The 23154-nt window shown below is 40.1% G+C and overlaps 1 protein-coding gene across 1 annotated transcript in view; it reads right to left on the bottom strand.

Moving 5' to 3' along the window:
• The window catches only part of EIF2B3 (eukaryotic translation initiation factor 2B, subunit 3 gamma, 58kDa), a 105468-nt gene that overhangs the window by 80711 nt on the left and 1603 nt on the right, over window positions 1–23154 (bottom strand). Inside the window, exons 2-4 of the mRNA XM_009326625.1 lie at window positions 21430–21465; window positions 20424–20563; window positions 2072–2231 (exon numbers count right to left, since the gene is read on the bottom strand). Of these exons, the coding sequence (XP_009324900.1) occupies window positions 2072–2231; window positions 20424–20563; window positions 21430–21465 (336 nt within the window). The remainder of the gene's footprint in view (window positions 1–2071; window positions 2232–20423; window positions 20564–21429; window positions 21466–23154) is intronic.

The raw sequence follows: 23154 nt of genomic DNA, 5'->3' as shown, positions 1-23154 counted from the left end.
TGCAAGCTGTATTTTACAAGGAAATAAAACTTACAAGCTCACAAGGGTGAGGGGAAAGACAAGCATAAAAACGAGGACTCTGCAAGATGGGCTGGAAAAGAGAGAAAGTAGTCCTTGAAAACTGGTGGAAATTGGGACTGTCTGTGAAACGACACTGGACCACAGAGAAAGGAATTGGAAGAGAAGAAGAAAGGTGATTATGGGCAGATAAATGAAGCAGGTCAAGATGAGAAGTCAGAAGTGGAACAGGGGATGGGACTGGTAGTGAAAGAAAAGAGTAATATATGAGAAAGAGAAGCTGGACTCTTGACAAGGATCTTTGAAGGAGGAGACTAAGCAAAGAGAACAAGAATGGAGACTGGTGGTGGCAAGAAGCCAGCATGGGAAAAGAGAGAGGGATGAGCTAGGATGATGTTGACAGCAATAGGGTGCATTCAATCAAGCAGGATGAAATGTAGGAGGGTCCAGTGCTCTCTAAAATGTACTGATCCTCTCCAGAACCTGGAGAGTAACACGAAATTCCTCAGTCTCAGCACTCTCCTGCTTTTAGCAAATGACTGAAAAAAGTCTGGTAGGGTACATGTCTCATCCAAGGCAGTTCATAGAAAACAACTTACTAGAGCTATCCATGACAGCTCAAGTAGAGTAGCTTTGAGTGCAAGACCTTAGCATCTAGCCCCACAGAAAAACACTGTGGGTGTCAAAACACTTCCACATGATGGCATTTTAGTGTTTTCGAGTTTGGTCTTTTACACATCTCAGAAATGACACACAAATTTTAACAAGTCATGTAGGAAGAGTAATGCTACAAAGTCAAGCACACAGAGATTAAAAAACAAGCAAATTAAGAATGCATGTGCAACCTGATGTGTTTACATTTGCGAAGAGTCTTCAGATGATCTTGTTTATCCTCATAGACCTCCTCACCCCTGCCCTGTGTGCTCAGAGCTCACATACTGGGCAGCTCTATGATGTTTAACCATAGACCCATTAGTTTATAAATCCTGAGTGCTCAGCTCTGTGGCTGTAGTAGTGCTCTTGACAATGTTTTATGTGCCATTATCACTTAGATTGCCTTTTCAAAAATAGGGGTTTTAGAGCTGTTTGAGTGTCCAAGTCTTAAATGCTTTCAGCTCTACTGTCCTTACACTTTGCTCCAGAAAAATCTTTTCATGCAGAGTCTAAGCAGCTTTCTTTTAAAAAACACATTTCCTCCACTTTCAGACACACACGTAGTCCAACTGTTGGCTTGCATTTCACTCCCCTCTCAAACAGTTTGAAGCTATGCTTTCTTATTTGTATTACTGCAGTGCCTCTGAGCTTTAATCATGGACCAGGACCCACTAAGCTGGCAATAATCAAGCCTCAGCAATTTAACAGATATCATTAAAAGAAAATGAGAGGTATGGTATGGGAACACCTGTATGGTATTTAGTACTTTTAGCATATAAGTAAAATGGGGATATAGCCCTGCCCTGCCTTACAGCAGTGTTGTGAGAATAGATACATTAAAGATTACAAGGCACTAACTAAGATATTATGGTAAGAGGGACAAGATAAGCATCTAACCAAGTCCTTGAAATCAGTGGGAGTTTTGCCTAGTAAAAGGCTCCTGGATGTGATCTCAGAAGAGTAATTCAGTACATACCATGAGATGGGAGAATTTCTAGAAGTATTTGTTACCCATCTAACGCTGGTCCCTACCGTCAATGGTAAAATTCCCAGCTATAATCTGGCTGATGCTTAGTGCTCTTGAAAAACCTAACGGTTTTAATGTTCACATGTAACAAAAATTTAGGGTTTGATCCAAAACTCACTGAAGTCACCTGGAGCTTTTCCCTTAACTCTTGTGAGCTTTGGATCAGAGCCTGCAAGATTACACGAGTCTAATACTTAATTCTGAGCTGGAAAAAAACAAGTCACACCCCCACCAGGGAATATGAGGAAAAATAGGGTATCTGTACCTTTTTCATTTCTTTCGCTCTGGGATTGATAACTAAACATATCATACATACCAGTGGTTTCTCTATAATTTATTAACAAATAAATATATGTATTCCTATCTACATACCTGGCTTTTTTTTCCCTTTCTGTCCTGGTACCACTTCTGTGGGTTCATGAGTTTTCTTCATCAACATGGAGAGAGTAGCATCATGTGTCCGAAAGAGATCCACAACTTTATATAAATCAACATCTGTGATCAGATCGCAGCTCAACACCAAGACATCAGTCTGTCAGACAAGGGGAAACAAAACAAAACAAACCCTTCAGAGATACAAATGGCCACATATGGATTAGCATTTGAGGACTCAACAACAAATACACCCATAACTTTTTTTTTTTTTAATTTAAAAAACACAGGGTCTGCCATACTCTGCCAAAAGTAGTTACTGGTTTTTACTAGTTCACTCTTCTTGAGTCCAGCTGTTACTGAATTAGTTATTTGGTTAATGCTTATCCAGCTCTGGACCATGAAGAATATGTGACCATCTAAACTGCCATCATCTGCTCCCAAGGGAAGGAACCAGGACGCAGAAGCCATGGCTTTCAAGACTGCCATGAAATTTTGCAGTATTTACAACAGCTACTTTTAGTTACATAATGATGTAGAAAAGAAATCTTTCTGAAGAAATCTTTTTTAGCTGACTTTGCATCTGGCTACAAACCACTGGAAAAGATATTTAAACTATGTTATTTTATTGGGGGAAAAAAAAGCAAAGACTATCTAGGATGTGATTTACTCGGTAATTGCACTGCGATGGTGGGCTCAGTTTAGAAATACATTTCCTAAAACCAGCAATACCCCATATAAAAAAAAATATGAGGAAGTTAGGTCCTATTTAATAACAGGCTTGTATTTAATTTTGATCCCAAAGGATTCCAAAGTGCCTTACAAAATATTTAAGAGAACTGCTGCATGTATCACAGAAACATTGTCACATAGTGAGATATAGCAGCTTCATTAACCGTGCACACTATCAATATACTCTGGCTAAAAACTCTTACTTCGAAACAATTTTCTGTATTTCACATGGGTTGTGGAATATACTGCCAAAAATCTACTAGTTCACAATTACCTTCATTTAAACTAATCCTAACATAATATTTGTGCAGCATGGCCTAAGGAAAGGAGCAAGTTTCCACTTTATTTTTTGTTAATGATCAACCTTCTAAACGTGTCTCAGGAAGATAGTGTTTTTCTTGACATTTACCATTTTCACTTTCTGTGCTACCATTTACTATGGTAAGCCTCCCTGCAGAGCGTGGCATGGCTTCCTAGTTTTGTCTTTTTAAAAGACATTATTTAGTAAGAAGGGCACCAGAAAATACTTGGTAAAATCTGAGTCAATTAACTCATGGAGGATCAGTAATTCTATTTTTACTTTTGAAAACTATCTTGGTTCAAAGCAAACCAGTTCAGCATTGACCTTTTATTACAGAAAGGTTTATTACAGAAAGGTTTGCTTTGCGGACTTTACCTAATACTAGAAGATTCCACATTGTAGGCGAGACTAACTGAGGTCTGGTATTTATGTTATTTGACAGGTTCTCCTCCAAACGCTAGGCAGTTTCATGTGTTTACCAATAAGTCATTGGAATTCATCATGTGACAAACTGTTAGAGCTGCTGATTTGGCACGCTGTGCAAAAGGTCAAGCTCTTCAATTTTCATTTGATTTCTCCCCACTTTACTGTGAAACACCTGGCTGCTTTACAGGAAGGAACAATGTGCAGGTTGAGAATTTTACACATTCAAAACCTGACTTGCATCTCCCCTTTTAACGTATTTTCAAAATGTGTATTTTATATTACAGTTTTGCCCAGGAGAAGTGCTTTAATTATCACTTCTCTAAAACAAACAACATGCATACATTGGGAAAAAAACCAAAAATAACCCAAACCACTAAATCAAACTGCCTAGCACTCCAGAGCAGCCCTGCTCCAACATTCCAGTGTGTACAAAGAAGAAAAAAATTCAACTTGGTATGGAAGTAAATCTCCCGCTTCATAACTGTAAATACTGAAGAAACAAACATTAAAACTTGGAAAATCCTGCAAAATTTTCAGATATTCCATTTTTACAAGAGCACAAATGAGTTACAGTATTTGCAGAAAAGGCCAAAAGGTATCCAAGACCCACATGAATAGACCTGTACTCTTCAAACTCAGTTTGTAGAAGGAAGAGATCGCCGGCTTCAAATCTAAATGCATTCACTCCAGAGGTGAAACTAAGAAATAATAATAAAAAGAGACAGACACACCAATGGACTTATCCTAAGGAACAACTATCTGGACTTTTAAAACAAACCTTGTAATTATTTCACATTTTACTAAATGCTTTAATCTGTCACTATAGCGAAAACCCAACAAGCATTTCATAGTTGTGAACAGGCTCCTGGCTTTTTTCTCCTCACTATAGGACAAGCTTTTTGCAAAAATTAAATGCAAGACCCCTGAGGAGCATACGGGAACATAACCACCAAATGTCTGGTTGCCATCTGTTCTACCCATTTACTCTCCCAATATGTAAATAAACGTCAGTGAGCGTAGGGACCAGTGAAACACACAGTTGCTCTGTAAAGCCCACATTTCTCCCTCTCCTCCTGATGAGCAGAGCAGTGGCCTCAGAAGCACGCTGAGAATACACCATGAAAGGCTCTTTTGGGACTTGACAGCCTCCCCTTTGAAACATCACCCCCCTCATAAATAAAGCCCTCACTGTCTAATGGATGCACTTTTTTCCCAGTGTACAACTCCTGAACGAATAAACTAATGGCTGAATGAAAAAATAAACTATCCTAGAACCCTAGCAGAAGTGTGTGTTTTTCTTTACGTTTTTAGGGTGGGTGTAGAAGAAAGAAAATAAATGGTAGAGCTTGTGGGTTTTTTACATATATACATGCCAAATAAATACAGTGCACCTTTCCCAATGAGCCACTGATACAAAGAAGTACGTACTTACTACATGCACTCATGTGCTAACAAGGGGTATGTGAACATACTTGACTTCATGAATTATGCAAACACCTAAGTACACACACACATACATCTCTTAATGAAATACATGTAACAATGATTACATCAACCCCAAACTATTATACAAACACACGATAAGAATCAACATGAACTGATTAAAAAAACCCAGCAAGCACACACCTCAAGCAGAACCACTGCAAAGGAAGAAAAATGCATGCACAAATGCACTCTCAACACGCATTACAACCACCGAAGGACAAGGCAAGGGTCTTATCTCAAGGAGGACCATCTAACAGATGGGGCATGAAACAAATGCTTGGAATTTCTGGCATTTTCCTGCTCTGCCAAACGTGATATGTGCCATTTTGTTTACTATTATGACACAGAGGAGCCCTTGTCGCAGATCAGGGCTCTACCACAGAAGCTGCTGTACAGACCAGACATCAAGCATAATAAAAGAGAGCAGCAAATGACTTTGCGTTGGGGAACGCAAGGAAACACTGCAGTGCTACTCAGGTATAGGGACAGCAGCCCTAGCTTGCTGATAGCACAGCTCATGTTTTTTGTGAGCATTACAAGAGCCACAGAAAAGACAAGGAGAACATGACACTCCTTGGAAGAGTCACTTGGGCCTCAGTAAACCCATTTAACCTCAGATTTGCAATTTACACACTCAAGTTCAGAATTTAGACTCAGCTGCTGATCAGTGGAGAAAAACAAGGTCTTGCAGAGATCATCCCACCTATGATCCGAGTTTCAAGGAGTTGTTTCTCTGTTCCTACTGACCATGGATGGAGCTCTAGGCTTCCAGTCTAGCCATCGCTGAACGCAGACTGTTCAGTCAAGTCACGTATAGAAACACAGCACTTAAGGCCTCCAAATCTCCGCTCTCCCTTTCTAACATTGGCTAACAGCATTTCATCATCACACGTTTCCAAACTGTGAGATGCTCAGATATTATGAGATAACTTACATACTCAATCTGGATAAATACAACACTGTAACATAAAACATCAAGAGATTTATACAGAATGGAGAAAAAAAACAGTAAAGAAAAAAAAACCTGAAAACCAACATGTCAACAATTATATTAAACCCAGCACAATATGGAAAATCTACACAAAAACAAGACCAAAAAGCAGAATGTTTCAAAAACTCAGTTCAAGACAACCGATTTAAAAATAGAAAACATGTTTTCAATAGAACTAATTCATACCACAGATCAAAAGATGGATGCAATTATATGGTGTAATATACCAGCATAAATAAAAAGCCTTGGACTTTCTCACACCCTGCATACAAAGGCAACGCTAAAAACTCTTTTATATTCAGCAATAATTGCTGGATCCCTTCTGTTCAAACAGGAGATATCAAGGTTACCACAGATAGCTGGCAGCAAATAATGAATTTTTAGTGGTATTCACTATGCTTTTTCTATCAAGTATAGACAAGGGCAGGACCTCATAGCCTAAACTGCTGAGGGCCTCAAAAACTGCAGACTAGAAAACGAGAAAACATGTGTTGCAAGGAAATCTCTAATTTGAACAAAATCAGCCTCAAGAGAAAGAGGAAAACAAATGTCAGACTGCATTATAAACAGAAAAGCAGCAAGATATCCATGAGCTGTAGAACCAGCTCCTAACAGAACTGAAGACAGACACAACATTGACATTAAATGTGAAAAGTTTCCAATTGCACAGTATTACAGCTGAGACTTTGACAGGTAAAGAAAAAAATCAAGAGATCAGATAGGCTGAGTGTAAGAGCAGAGTCTAAGTTAACACATGCACAAACAGAGAACTTTGCATCACTTCCTGCAGTGTCACCATACAACAGAGGAGAGAGGAACAAGTTATAATTACTGCTGGAATGAAGACTGAGAGTTTTATACACAATAGCCTGGAACTTCACCCACATGTTGCATTAACAGTGGGGTTTGTGTGTAATTCTTTTATTATTCTAACGAGTGGAAAGGGAAAGAACAGTTTGGCTGTGGGCAAGCGTTTTGATTGCTTGTTAGCATGCTCCAGGCAAAGCCAAAGATACCTCCTAGCAATTGCATTACTCACCACTCTTCAGATCAGAAACTTACATCCAAGGCTTTAGAGAATCCCTTTTAATCTCAGTCTCCATTAAGAGTCCTCCAATTTCCACACCTGTGACCTCTTTGAAGCTCTATAGCTGTTGCTGTAACTGGAGCAGGGAACCTCATTTATTTTTTGATGTCTGTAGGATCTTGTTAGCTACCAACTGAAATGGCTGCCTTTGGCTGGGAATTCCCACTCTGCTTTTGTAATGTCCTTGATAGTAAGATTCAGAAGAAAATCATGATTTAGTACTTTGTTAGCAGACATGAAGCATTTACCTAATGTGCACGCACCCTGCAGCACCAAGTTTGCTGTAGACCAGCACCTTCATAACTCTAAGGATAGAGGGCAGTGGAGGCACAGGATGTCCCTCCATCTGAAATCCAGCAGCAAGCTCTCCTCAGTAAAAGATGGAAGAAACTTTTTTTTTTTTTGAAAGACAGTGTGTAATGTGAAAGAGGCTTGCTTCTTTTTTTAAAAAAAAAAGAAAAACAGAAAAGTCTAATGTGGGAGCCAAGGGAGTCTCTTCTAATTTCTTGGATGGCCCTGAATTCATCAGGTGAGGATATCTTAAGGCAATGTGAATGCCTTCACATACGTAACCTGTCAGCATCACTGTTTATCTTCTCTGGAAGAAAGATGCCAGAAGCTGGGGAGGAGACTTAACCCCGGTCCCATCATATGGCTCATCCTATGCGTTGTATCAGATGGGATCATACAGTGAAAACACCATTTTAGGTTATCTTTGTATCTCAAGAGCTACCATCCAAAATCAATATTTTTAAATTTACATACATATAAGCTACGAACAGGAAAGATATTCAAGCCTGGAAGGCATCCTGTCTCCTCCCAGGAGGAAGTCTCATTACCTGTTGCTCAAACTGACACATGGGGTGGAAAAGGGTAATTTACAGTTATCAGCAACCAAAAGAAGTTTAGAGATGAACACAAGTTCATAAGCTTATTAAGAATGTTTTCAAAGCAGGACTTTGATATTATGACACTGAACAGTAGACCTTCTGGTCTGGAACAAAAGCTTTGCAATCCACATTCTCCTCTGGTTCTGTCTAATGCAATTTTGTCCTACTCACACGGTACTCCAAAAATCACTTTCCCAGCTTCTTCCTCCAACCACATCACCCTTCTTCGCTGGTTCCATTTTCTGTCACATCAAGCACAAGTTGTTTACCCTCCTTTTAATAGCCTATCCCTTCCACTTGCCATTCACTTACCAAGTCTACTTCTGCCTTACATCAATAAAGGATGCCAGCTCTATTACCTACTTGTATCTTCTAAAGGCTGTGGATTTAGGCTCTGCTGGGGGTTTTTTCAGTTTTTTGTTTGTTGTTTTTTTTTTTTTTTTTAAAGATATCTGCTACCCTTACACTTACAGAAAACTGACAGTTGTCAGGCTATTAGTATGCTGGGACACTGGACTGATACACTGACACATATCATCCTGCCTTGCTAGGCTCTCTTATTTGTCTGAGGTCAGGCGTCATCTCCTGGGTTTACATCCAGATCCTAAGCATGCCACAGAGGAGACTGTTTTTCCCCCACCTAAAGGCATCCAGAAAGCGTGCACCATCACTCGTGAGAACCATGAGTGCTAAAGCTCAGGGGAGCACCCCATAACCCGGGCCCTGAATTCACCAGTTCACAGGTGGTGAGCCTGGCAAGCTGAATTGTCCTCTGGCTCAACGCACTGCACGAACAGATCCCTTCTTCACAGGCAGGAGAACTCCAGAAACAAATGGCACTCTCCTTGTCACTCCTATTCCTGGAAGGCAGGTTTCCAGGACTATCTGGACGGCAGCACTACCAGACCTGCTGCGCAGCTGATCTTGGACTCTGCCTCACATGAACAGAAAGGAGAACGCCGCAGTCGGGCTCCAATCTCAACAGCAGCGGCGCAGCAGGCTTGCTGCCAAAGCCCAGAGCTCAAGCCCAGGCTTAACACTTAATGTAAGCAGAGCCTTAGGCAGTCAGGTGCTGTAGTCATACAAACAATAATAACAAAAAGTAGTCCTAATGGAACTCAACCAGCTCAACTTATTGAAGAGAAAGAAGGCCTTTGCCCACAGCCCGCAATTACCTAAACAGCAGAAGATCTCTCAGCAACACAACAAAAAGCAGACATGACTGGATTCAGTGGCCAGAAATCAGTGTTCAACGTAGAAATAAAAGGCAAAGTGTTTTAAGAGGTAGAATAAATATGATCTGGAATAAAATACCAAAGGATATAATAGACTCTTCATCTACTAGAATATATGAATAAAAACTTGCTATCTTTCAGAAACACATTCACTAAGTCATCCATAAATTTTGGGGCTAACAGCCCTAATTACTGTGTGCAAATTCCCATACAGCCTAGAGGATCATAATGGTTCCTTACAGTCTGAAACCAGACTATAAATGAAAACCAAGACATATACAGCATGTGTCCTCAGGAATCATTCTGCCATCCCACAGCTAGTATCAGTATGATCTTAAATTAAAAAAAAAAAAAGGAGGGGGTGCAACTCTTTCCAAGGTCAAAGCAAGTCATTACACAAACCCCAGTTTCAACTCTGCTCCAACAGAAACCCCAAACGCTAACCTGCTCCACAAAGCACAGACTCAACAGAACCAGCCACTGTGAAACACAGCTCAATGGCATTGCCATTTTATACTAGCCTGCACTGAACTGAGTGTCCACACACGTGAAACCTGATTAGCTTTGTTCAAGTGTTTTTTTCCTGTAAAAACAAATCATGCTATGTTACATAAAAGTACTGTTTTGAACTGTAGATTCCTATACTATCCCCTGTGCAATACTATTTTCTCCTCTAGCACCTCTCCAATTTTTCCAGGGATATTTGGTCTGCAGCAACTGGTGTTGTAAGAAACATGTTATGAAAACTTCAAGACCTCCCCACTGCTTTTTCCAGCACTATTAGTCTACATCCAGAATTGTCACCATCTTCCCAAAGTAACTAACAGAATTTATACTACAGAAGAATGCCTAAAGTTGCTTCAAGAAAATCTGAATACACAATTGTTTTTCCCTTTTCAGCATAGAACATAGGAAGAAGAAAAACTACATAACCTACGTGGATTTCCCAGTTAACATAACATGACAAAAATGTAAAATTAATTCAAGCATCCTACAAGTCCGCTGATCTTCACCATGGCTTTCAACAGTGCTGAGCAAAGTGACAGCCTCTGGCATAGCCTGTGCTGTTCACAGCACTACCTTCCTATAGTCAATGTTACACTACTGTACCAGGCTGCAAAAACAGACATGGGGAAAAACCCTCTCTAGCACAGCAACTCCATGGGTTGACGTTTAGCATCTAGTCCCTCCCACACTCCCCAATAACTGGAACTATGTACTTAGGTTAACACACACAATTATGTTTGGTCTAAACAATTCCATTTTCTCTTTCAAGGGACGAATACTCACCGAAGAATGTCAGCTGCAACAGGGTAACTGTGATAACTGTACAGCCCACAATTGCCATGAAAAACCCCAAACTCCTATGAGGGAAGGGCTGTTAAGATCCAAGCATGGGGAAAATACACAAGTAGAAGTCATGCAGGCTAGAAACAAAGTAAAAATGCTGCAGACAGCAAGGAAGGAATGTTATTCCAGAAAAATGTACAAATAGCCTGTGAATGCCTCCTTGCAAATATCACCCTACCTGAAGCCAGGGATGCCTTGAGTCTCACAGGGAAAGGCCAAGGACATTGGAAGTTACAAGCAAAAATTATTAAAACATCAGAACAGATGGTGAGTTAACATTCAAAACAAGGACATCACTGAGGAACACCAAATGGAGCCCTACACAGCGCCTCCTGCTCTGTGCAGTCCAGGGCGGCACAGACACCAGTGATGCCTTCACGCTGCCCTTCATGTCCTCCAGGTATGGGTGACAGTTATGTCTTCAAGGCTCATACATGGCACAAGGCTTTGCCCTCTCCACTGACAGCACCAAGGAAAAGTGGCAGCTGGAAGACACAATAACTTTTTTCCCTGACACTCTTAAAATCTTACTCTTTCTTTGGAAATAAAATAAGATGCACAAATTCGTTTCACACAGACTTTTAATTTCTTTGAACATTCACCACAGAATGACTGTTGAAAACTATAAACTTGAGTTTGACTTATCAATGTAAAAGGCTTCCTGTGCCTGATAAAACGAGCTGATAATAAAGGATGTTTAAGTCTTCTTTGCCTTCATGTGTCCATGAAAGCGTTGTTAAAGCCAATAAGTGCAAAATGTTTTTGAGATTACCTTTACTGAAGCTGTTATTTTCCCTCAACACATAGCAGAGGAAGTTATTTACACAAGACAACTGTATATACTTTAAGTAGGGAAAATGAAGGATGATTTACAAAAATGAACACTAACTTCTATTTACTCCCCAAAAAAGAAAACTAGTAGTAGCTCATAAAAACAGGAAAAGATTTTTACCAGGACACTTTTAAACAAATTATTTCAGCTATACACATGTGCGAAGAGCTTACTATGGCTGCAACTAGAATAGGTTGAATTTGTGTAATTCATCAGAAACCACACAGGGCCTAAATGAAAACATATACTGTAATGCAGGAGAAATGCTGACAATTAACTTCTACATGGAAACAAGAGGTATTGGTTAACATAATGAGCACAGGCCTCGAGTTGCCAGGAGCGTGAAAAGGATAAGGACATGCAGCGGGAGACGCAACAATTAAAACCAACAGGCATCTTCGGTCTGTCAATGACTTCTTGCAAAACACCTAAGGTTTTGCCTGTGTGTATAATGGAACGCATCCTCTTTAGCCGATAACGTGCAGAATAGCAAATGCCCTAATAACCACTCTTGATCCTAACCTTCAGAGCTAATTGCCTCATTCAAACTTCTGGTGTTTTAGCCCTGACCCATAGTAAACCCTGGCAGCAAAATAATTAATTTAATTAGCTACATTCTTCTAAAGCTAAGTAACTTTTTAAAAAAACCAAAACCAACAACAACAACCAACAACTGTTGAATTCTGTAACTCTTACCCTGCCAGGAAAAATAAAGATCAGAGTAAAGCCCCAAACACATTCATCAAGCACAGAGTCAGGCAGCATTATATCATTCCCCCCAGCAACATCGCCTGCCTGAGCACCTGCCAGTATAGCTGCTTTCTACTAAGACAATCAGCTGTGCTTTGGGAATGGGACTTGGGCAATCTGTAATAAATTTTGCCGAGTACTTCAGTGGTGGCAGCTTTCAATGAGAGGTAGAGAGAAGGAAACAAGATGCTACATACCCTGTGAGTTGCCATCTGATACATCTGCTTTTCCCATGCAGCACTAACAACATTGTGAAAGGCAGAATCAGAAAAACTGGCAAGACAGCAACTTTTATTTGCATTTTAAACACTCAAGTAAACAGTATTTTCTGTCAGGTCTGCTGGAAAAAAATGATGAAATTCTTTTTACTATTTCAAAATAGATGAACAGAATATTTAGTTAAGTCTTGCTCATATATAGAGAGAGAGACCGACCTTGTCTCTTACAAATGAATTTCATTTGGTTTTTTTATTTCCACTGACAGTACAAAAAATACATAACTATATATTATGGGGACTGAAGTTTTTCTTTCCATGCTTACCAAACTCTGCTCAGCTGTACCAAAAGGATTCAGATTCCGCCTTCCAGCCGTTACAGCAAGCTTACTTACATCATGTGTTTGGAAAGGAGATTTTTCAACAGAGGAAGCGAAGCGCTTAGCCATGCCGTCCAAGACTCCACGGATCAGTGACCCTCAGCAGCATACAGACCACCACCGTGACATCACACTTTCCACAACATGGCTCCCAAAGATGCACATACCAAGAGAATCTGGAGTTTCAGTCTTTGTTTATTTGTTCAAAGAAAGTTGGTTTTTCTTCTTCTTTTTGGTAGCTTTTTAGGGTTTGCTTTGCTTTTTAAGAGCTGTATTACTCTCAAATCTTACTTTTTGAAACTGAGAAAGCCAGGTGGACCACCTGAGACGAAACATTTTGCATGCAAGCACTCACCAGTGATAGCAGCAGAAGACATGCTGATTAATTCACACCATATTAGTCAGGGCTTCCATTAACACAACTAAGGGCTCATCAAGGAAGGAAAATGTGAAATTGTTCCATTGCTGTTACTCTGCTGGAACGCCACATTTTAATCACTGGCTAGAGTACAGTTGAGTGACACAAGGGAGAGAAATGCTTAACAGAAGATGAAAATAATATAGACTCAGCGAAGACAAATGCTTGATCCAGGCACACCCAATCCACCTCCTGCTTCAGCCTGAAACACAGATTCATGATTTAACCAGGTTTCTCAACCTGCTGCCTGGAGAGGCCCCAGCCTGGGAGGTGGCGCCAGACAGCAGCTGCTCTGGGTCTGGTAAAATTTGGCACAAGAAACAAAATGGTCAAATATTACAGACGCCTAAATTTCAGAGAAACTCATTTGTAAACTACAGTGACACCCCCCACCTTTTTTTTTTTTCTCCATCAACAATAATCTACAACCCACAAAAAGGTCTGCAGCAGTTTGATGAATGGTACAAGCAGAAGGTCACAGAAACACAGTTCTCAAAAACGTTTCCTGAGTCAAGAGTTTAGCCTCCTGCCATTCCAGGTATCACATTACTTAGTTTATTTTTAAAAACACCAAACCAACCAACCAACCAACCAACCAACCAACAAAAACACAACAAAAAAAATCAGCTTCTCACTCCAGTATAAAGTTAGGGGATTTTTGTCTTAATTACTCCTTTTTGAAGACTGTTTCACAATCCTATTCTGCTCTGACTAAAACCTTTCTGTAATTTTCAGCCTATGTTTTCTCATAGCAAATTGAAACCCAATTATATTCCACTCTGAATATCTTATCTCCTTTTGTAGTGTTTGTTCCACATTTGGTGCATTTGAGTTCCACACCTGTGCAGTATTCCAGGCAAAAATCTTCCTATTGCCTTAAGCAACAGTATTAATTTCTCATCTCTATAAAAAAGAAATACTTTACCTGATACATTCTAATCTTGCGTCTACCTTTCCTTCCTCCATCAGAGTGGCTGCTCACCATCACCCTATTTCAACTACTACTTTCTGAGACATTGCAATTTACTCTTGGGCTCCTAGCTCCTATTACAATTTCTTGTTACTAATCCCCAAAATTATGAGTTCTGTGTTACCAACCAAAGTCTTGACGCTATTACTGTGCTATAACATGGCAGGTCATGGCACATGTATTTTGCATGCTGGTCCTGTGAATCATCCAAAGGAGGTCTAATAAGCTGCAAAAGAAGGCCTTTAAGAATGGTAGTAGAAGTCAAATAAATGAAGACATAAACCTGGACTGAAGAAGTCACAGAGCAACATACTGGAGGGAATGATGCCACTAAAAAGCCCCAGTAGACATACCAGAAGACTACATTATGACTTTAAAAAAGTGTGTCCACTAACATCAGCTACAGAGGAAAAGCCTCCCTAAGTGAGCCAGGGGATTTCATTACACAAAATTTCAAGAGACATCAAAAGACGTTAACTTTTAAAAAGGCAGTCTACTGTCCACAATTATGAAGAAAAAAAAAATCACCACTGAAAGACAAGCTGCCTACAAAACAAAACTGCACCATCTCCTACCACAGCATGCAGCAGGCAGCACTCACACCTCTTCTCTTGCTAGAAAGCACAGCAGATATCACCACTGAAACTGTCAGGGCTCTTACTAATTTTCCTATTATTCAGATTGAACTCATCTGAATGCTCCAGCCAGTGCTGCTTACCAATGAAAGCCAGAAAAAAGGACTGGAGATAGCTATTGAGCAGAAAGCAATTATACACGATTTTAAAAAAAGAAAAACCACACCTCTTACAGAGACCCCCTTCCACACTGCTCCTAGCAGTTAGTAAGCTTTGGATGCTAAATAAATAAAAACAGGAACATGGAAATTATCAAATTACACCTTAGTACCTGCTCTGTCACACCTGTAACATCATCCTTAGTTTACAGCAGCATGCTGAACATACTGTTTTACTAAAAATGCAAAACACTGATCTCATTTAAAACCTCCTTAATCTTGAAACACCATGTGTGAGGAAAATTAAAGACAAATCCAGAGCAAGTTTAGTGTTTTCTCATCATCTATGGAAGAGGTATTCAGTTGATCATGCTCAGGGCTAGATTAAGCCATCCTTACATTCAAATTGTTTGCTCATTTGTCCCTAATGAAAGTCTACCCTTTAGAGAATCTGACTCTTTAAGAAAGCAAATTATTTCTTCCCTCTTACAAATTCTACAGGCTCCTTAGCAAAGCACGCAAAGGCTATGTGCCTCCCATGCCTGTAATGGATGAAACAGTGACAAGTAACAGCCTAATTGATTGATGAAGTAGGAAAGATACCTTAAGAGAGCAGAATCAGAAAGTGACAGGAAAAAAAATGGATGTGGAAAACAAGATTTCATGAAGGAGGGAGTTTGATTTATATTTCATACAAACACAATTTTTTACACCTATGCTAACTATTTTTTTTTATTTCAAGCACTCCCTGACAGGTCAAGAATATTCTTTAATGCAAGTAATAGATTAAGACAATAGCAACACGGCTCCAACAAAAGGAGGAGACTAAAACATATGTCCTTCAGAGACAAAGGAAAGCATAGATTCTGCCCTAATGAGCTCACAGTCTGCATTTACTAACGTACACTGGATGAGGTGGTATTTACGTATTACAGACTTAGAGAGAGCTGACTTTGTTATTTAATCCATAAAAATCATTTTCTGAAGTTGCAGAGTAATTATTGGCAATGATACTTCAAAACAGACATGAACATACAGCAATTATTTTAGAAGTTCAACATAAAGATACTGGACTGAGTAAATTGTGCGAGAGTACTGCTTTAACAGATTTGGAACCTAAGGATGTAACTGCTTGATTCATTGCTTGTTACAATCCAAAGTTGCTTGGTTTATCATAGCTCTTCGTTGTCTTCAAAAGATTTAATGAAAAGTTTTTCCACTACTTTGCACAGCTTTTCAAAAGGTGACAGGCACACAGCTGAAGAAATCCATGGTAGTGCCTCTTTTTGTGTCTTGTAAGTCTTGCTGGACCTGTCTCACTTCCATGCTGCAGGTAAGGCAGTAACTCAGAGTACTGAAGTTTTCACTAAGTAAATCACTTCAGAATTACTCTAGTATAATTGTGTGTGTGAACAATTGAAAGAAAATGGAAGTCAGAAGGCGTTTAACATAAATAAATAAATAAAAATCGGTGTTCCTGCAATGAATTTACTCAGCTACAGAAGCAGACCTTCATCTTCCAAAACACATTAAATTCCTCAATGTACCATCCTCTTGCCAAGGCCCCATCTGGAATAGGGGAGCTCTCGTCACTCTTAATGACCAGGGAAGGTCATCAATACAAACCTATAGGCATGGAAGGCTGGCTTGTTTCTCTATTTAGGCGAGATCACAAAGTGACGGAGACCTCTAAACACCCCTATGGTGGTAAAGTTGCAGTTTCAACAAGAGCATTATTATAATACCATCAACTGTCAGTCTGCATAGTCTCATGTTCTACCATTTCCAATCCTCTATATAAATGAGAAAAGAATTAAGACTTTGCAGCTTCACTTTCATTTTCATATTTTGAAAAGCCACCCATTATCAGTCCTGCAAAAGATGAACAGAAAACTAGGAACTTAAAGGGCCAAAAGAATAAAATTCAGTGATATTGAAAGTACATCAAAAAACAAAGATGGGACATTACTATGACGGCCGTGGAAACTGCCATAAAGTACAGAGACTATAGCAGGATGCTGAAACCAACAGCATTCTAGTAAAATGCTGGGATTGTCCACAGGAAAGCAATTAAAGGATCTGATCAATAACTGTAAAAAAGTCCTCAAACAAATTGTTTTCATATCCCTGTATAAAATGAAACATTTAAGAAATAAATTAGTAACTTCTATATGCACTTTTTGCTTTTTGACAACATCTTTGACAACATTTTAAGTGCTGGACATTAATAACTTAGTGTAAAACATCAGTAAGTGTTATATTACCCAATGGAAACAATAATACAAACACAGACACAAAAAAATCCCTATCAGTTTCTACTTCATATGCTGCAAAATGATTTTTCAGTTACTTACATTTAGACCAATGCATTCCCAAATTGAGGACCTTTTTAAAGTCATAATCTAGCACACGCTGAAAAAAACCTCAACAGTCACAATTCAGAAACTGGACTGCAGCTCTACTGAAGTTTCTATTTCCATAGTTTCTATTTAAAATAGTTTCAACTTGTGTTTAATCTCCTGTACTGCTGGCTTTTTCAAGGTGGGGAAACAGAGTATGCAACACACAGAGTATAGAAAGATGATCTTGTGCACAAAACCATGAGAGACTTGGGACAGATGTCCAGTTTCCAGTACTGTTACAAATTTCAATGTAAATTACTTTATCTCTTTAAGCCTCAGTTCTCAGCCATAGAGTTGTGAAGACAAACAGGTCAATGGTGTTAGCTGTTCAGACACCAGAATTGAACGTTTAAATAAAAACAAACAAAAACACCCCACCACACAAGTCAATTAAAGAACTACTGGTAAAGAACAGGTCAGACTGACACCCACGCCTAGGAACCCAAAAAGCAGAACTTACGGGACCAAATTCTCTGTTGTTCATTACTTCTCCAGCAGGTGCCTTTAGGAATCAAGTTTAGCATGATATCTTTATTGTGTGAAGGATCCAAGAAAAGGATACATTCAGACTTGTAATGAATATAAAAAAAACCTAATGCTACCTTGTCAATCAGGTGTAGGCTGAAACAGCCAAAAATAACAGGAAGAGTTCCAGTAAAGCAAAGAGCACTCATCTACTGTATCAACTCTTGAAGTAAAGATGTCAAAAAAATCCTGTGTGTGTAGAGTGGGCAAACAGCAAACAAAAACTTGAACAGGCTTCCTTTGCTCTCATGAACTTCCAAACAACCAGGAAAGAGTAAGACTGGTGGAGTCAGCTGCTCGTTACTGTGAACCAAGACAGTCAGTCTTACCTGCCCCCAAAAATGCCAGCACCAAAAAGCGATAAAACAACAATGCAAACTACCTTCCTTCAGCCCTTACAGGCTTTGCATGTATGTATTCTCATGCTACTACTGAATGCAACTCTGTAAATCTAATCTCGACATCTAATCTTTAAAGTATCAAGCTTCATTAACCAAGGTGCAACACAGCAAAAAAGGCCTGCAACTGCAGGCACAGCAAGCAGCAACGCTGTGCATGAAGAACTCCCTCAGTCAAATGCCAGACAAGGCAGAAAGTCATGAGATTTTTATGCTTTAGAGCAGTTCAACATTTATGTGCATCTCAGGATTTGTGATCAGCAGTTCAGCTAGCCTCAGATGTATTTCTTACAGTGCATTTATAATCTTGGCTTTACTCCACGTCACTTGCATTGCACACAGGCAAGCTGTCTATACTGTGCCATGTTACCTCGTTTTTATTGAGCATATTTGCTCTTCTCTGTGGGCAATTAACTCAATTTGCGACAAATAAAAGTTTCAGCAGCCAGTTTAAACTACTCAGACTTTTGGCATGGGTTGCAAAAAGCCTGCCAGCAAACTATGGCCACAAGCAGCAGTTGTTTTCACCAGAGCATTCTTCAGTGAGATCCCTCTCCTGCTGCACTGTAGACATACCCAATACACTGCAGCTTTTCAGCTACCTCTACTGTGTAGTTCTCTCACCTATATCACACAGGAGAGGGTATACCCTGTAAGAGGTGTACCGGTGGTATGCATTTACTAGAGGAATGACTCCAAAATACACAGTGCAGCAACCCGCTCAAGAACTTAGCATAGGCTTATTTCAAATAAGAGACCACGTTGTCCCCTCTGCCCAGACAAGCAAGACATGGAATAAAAAGGGCAGAAGCAATTGCTGCCGTTCATACACAGCAGTTGACTGAAGAAAAGCTGTGTGTTTTTCAATACTACCTCACATCTTCTCTAAGCCTTTTTTCTGAAAAATAAACAGAAGATCAACACTGCCGCCTCTGAAGACAGTCTATTTTCTTACCCCTGCACGCTTTACTGTTGTCTCCCAGGCCTCCCTCTAAGCAAACTCACGTGGATTACCAAACAGAGGGACACACAGACAGCCGGACTGATTGTTCCAATCAGGCAATAAAACTGTAAGGCCAGGGTCACAATTTGCCGTGCAGAGATATTTCCTTACTGCATGCACATATTTAAGAAATACTGCCAAACTGAGTTACGACAGAGCGCGATTCTTCACATGACAGAAACATTCAGTTAAGTTAAACTGATTTTGTTGATTTTGCTTCTCCTCTTTATATTTTCTCTTCACCCTCTAAATTATTCCAGTCTGTGCATTAATCCCTTGCAGACTCTCTCTCATTGTGCCACCTAGACACCCATATTTGCCTGGAAAGTTTCATCTTGTCTCAACTGCAATCTTTCTCTTAGGAGTACACAGCCTGTTATACTGCAGTTTATTACCTTCAAAAAGAGCCTGAAGACAAAAAGGCACCTCAGGACTTAAACGGTCCACTGATGTTCTGTTGCAACCTTTATTTAAACAGCCAATTTGGCTAAGATGGCCTAAACAGACAGGGAACAAATCAGAAAGATTAAGTGTATGACAATGACAAAAACAAAATCCCATCCCAGATTGTGGTAAGAGCTCCAAGCAGCATTTCTGCCTTACATGGGAGTGTTTTAATTGTGCAGCTGGAAATTAAAATTCTATAAACTGGCGTTTCTATTAGAACAGCAGCCCTTTATCACATTTGGGCACTGTTTATCAAAGAGCTTACCATATGACCAAGCCAGCAAAAGCACAGGAAAAGCAGAAAACTGAAGCACAGAGCAAGTCACTTGCCTAACGGTGCAGGCAAGCCTGTGGCAGGGCCAAGAACTGAACATAAGCTTCCTTACATATCGGCATATTGCCTAAGCTAAGGCGACAATGAACGTTTGTGCAGAACTACTTCCCCAAGCACCATGTGGACAACAGCTATCACGCATCATATCAAAAACTGTATGAACAAGTACAACTTTTTAATTAACCTGCCAGAAAGCTAACACTGACTAAGAAGCAGCCAGTGCCCAGCCTGGATCTGCTCCAGCCTTCCTAGCTGTCAATTCTAGTCATTTAGAGCCTTTGTTTGAGTTCCTCCATGAGGTGACCTTTACAAAATTCAAGTCTTCTGAAGATCAGGAAATTCAGTTACTCGCAATATCATTACATGGGACAGCTTTTAAAGCACAATGGAAAAAAATACTATTATAAACGAATGTCTTCCAGTCAAATTCAATAAGAGACAGTAATACCTTAATTTTCTGGTGAATATGCCTCAGTGAATCTGCTGTACCCATGTCCATGTTGTCACTGATGCACACAAAATCCAGCTTCATTTTTGTGTCCAAGTTTAACGTCTTTTGGATTTCCTTCCTTGTAATCACAATGACCTCTAGGACAGAGGAAAGTGGAATGAGATCAAGCAAAAAAAAAAAATTCATCACAAATAACATAAGATGATAATTAAACTCCTAATGAATATGAAAACAATCTCTCCTGCTTTGTGTGGGTGAAGGGTTGTTACTGAAATGGACGCATGCATGTGAGTGGCATGAGTATAGCAAGACAAGACAGAAATGTCTTCTATCGTTAGCGAGTGACCTCAAACTGTATGTCCTGAAACAGACCAATGAGACTCTGCATTAATGTCACTATCACTTTAGAGCTTTGTCTTTTGCCCTTCCTGATCCTGTATATCCTCTGTGGACAATGCCACCAACCACGGTATTACAATACAATCATTAAATTATTTCCCAGCACTAGCTTGGCAAGGGAGTGAAGTAATATGTGAGCAACAAACTCATTCCACCTCTAAAACAAAAAAGGTAAATGCATATTTGAAGGATACCAACAGTGGCATGAAAGCGTATTTTCCAAAATGAAGAATGCAAGAACAGAAGCTCTGCAAAGACTGAGAAAACAAAAAAGCAAGAAACCTTTTCCCCTGGCCTCAAGAACTAGAAGGAAAAGCAAGAGTCAAACCCTCAAATTAAAATATCCCACCCCCCAAAAAAAACCCCAACACCGTAACGTCATATTCCACATGGAATTTTAATAGAGAATTATGGGAAATAATACAGCCCTCAGCCTAGGAAGCTCCTGCAGCAAGATGAAAACACACTAAGAATAAATCTGTATCGTTCAAAACTGAACTCATCCTGAATCTGTTAACAGAAAAGAGGAAGGAACTGTAAACATGAGAATCGTGTGGCAGTTTGGTACCAGAGATACGGGAGGGCTCCCCTCCCACTCCCGTACCGGATGCCCACTTGGATTCAAAACAGGCTGAAGAACCTAGAGAAAGGGATTGAAAGCACATCTTGAATTGGGGAAAGAAGTAACCGATGGAGAAGAAATTGGTGTCAGGTGGAAGTTATAAGCCCACAGTTCAGCATAAATCTGGTGAGCTGGACAAAGGTCTCCTAATATTTATTAGGAGAGATGAAGCACTTGCAGTTGGGACAGAAGGGACGCAGTGAATCAGACTGTGGAACACCTACTTACTAATATAAGCAAGTATGAGGAACTAAAGCTTCCTTGTAATACTTAGAATTATGATCCAGGGAGAGAATTCATGCCACTGGAGTATTAACACAAAAATGTACAGTTTGGTCAGGGGCAGAAGAAAGAGAGGAGCAGGAAGGTGGCAGCTTGCTTACTGAAGCTGCATGTACAACCCTGCATGTCCAAATTTTTGTAGGGGATAGATAAGTTGAAGAGCTATGTGTGAGAAAGGAGAAAGATCTGACCAGAACACCACCTTGGTCAAGAGCATCAAGTGGAAATGGTTATTTCTGAATAGTCATAAAGAGTCACACAAAGCACAAGACTGTTTTACAGAGAAGCTTTTAGCTACCCATATATCCATATGACTGGGACACAACTGGATAAAAGTATGATCCTAACAAAAAAAGAGACAGGAGAACAGTCAAAGAAAGTGGACAGTCAGAAAGCAGACTTAACAAACAACAGGCAAAAAGCAATTCCAAGGGAAAAAAGTTCTTAACGATTTCTTAATGAAACAAAATAAAGGCAAAGTCTTAAGTTTGCTCTTTCTTTTGTTCCTTCACACTGAAACTGTAAGAAGCTGACATGGATAACCATGAGCTGATCTTTACATCTTCATAGAGAAAAAAAGCAGTCAGGAAAAAAGCCACATTCTTGGGATGGAGTATGGAATAATCGCACAGTCACTCAGGAGAAGCAAAAACAGAAAAGCAAAGGACAAATACAAACATGAAAAAACAGAGACACGAAAGGCGTCAGGAAGTTTTATAAGTAGCAGGGGAAACACCACAGAAAGATTTAGTCCATTACTCAAAAGGTAAACAAAAACCTAAGCCCAGAAAGCAGTAGAGAACCTCACTACGTACTAAATACTGTTTTAGCCCTCCCGTGAAACAAGGCCCACAGGTGAGCATTACCAGTTTGCCACTTCCCCCTGCCCTGTTCTGTCTAAAACCTAGCACTTGGCTCCACGCTGCAACAACAAGAACTAAATGCCTCAGACAGAACAAGTAACCCTGAACTTCAGGCCAGACTGAAACAACAAACCAAACGATATCCCAAGAGAGCTGACAGGCTTCTCATGCCACTCTCATTAACAATTCAGGAAAGAAACGAGTGAGAGACTCCCGATTAACAACACTGGGAGAGACACCAATGTTGGGAAAAGCATATAGATGGGAAAAGTCTTGGTGAGGGGAGAAGAGGGGGAAGGGGGTGCAGGCACAGGAGGTACAGCCTACGGTTAAGGAAAATATGTGACATGGGCCAACAGCATAGCTCCAGTGCGGAAAAGAGACCTCCTGCCAAAGCAACTATCCCGATCAACAGAGCACCTACAAGACATTAGAATAAGGCGGGGGCGGGCGGACATACACAAACAGGAGTGGCAGAGGTGGTCCCGGGAAGCCTGAAGAGGCCAGGGTAAGCAGTCGTCTCCACCCCCACCTCAAGCCACCGTCGTGCCTCACCTTCGAA

This window comes from Pygoscelis adeliae, unplaced genomic scaffold (assembly GCF_000699105.1).
Source record: "Pygoscelis adeliae isolate BGI_AS28 unplaced genomic scaffold, ASM69910v1 Scaffold306, whole genome shotgun sequence".
In the NCBI taxonomy this organism is placed as follows: domain Eukaryota; kingdom Metazoa; phylum Chordata; class Aves; order Sphenisciformes; family Spheniscidae; genus Pygoscelis; species Pygoscelis adeliae.
The sequence above is the reverse complement of the archived record's forward strand: the minus strand, read 5'-3'. Positions and strand labels throughout refer to the sequence as shown.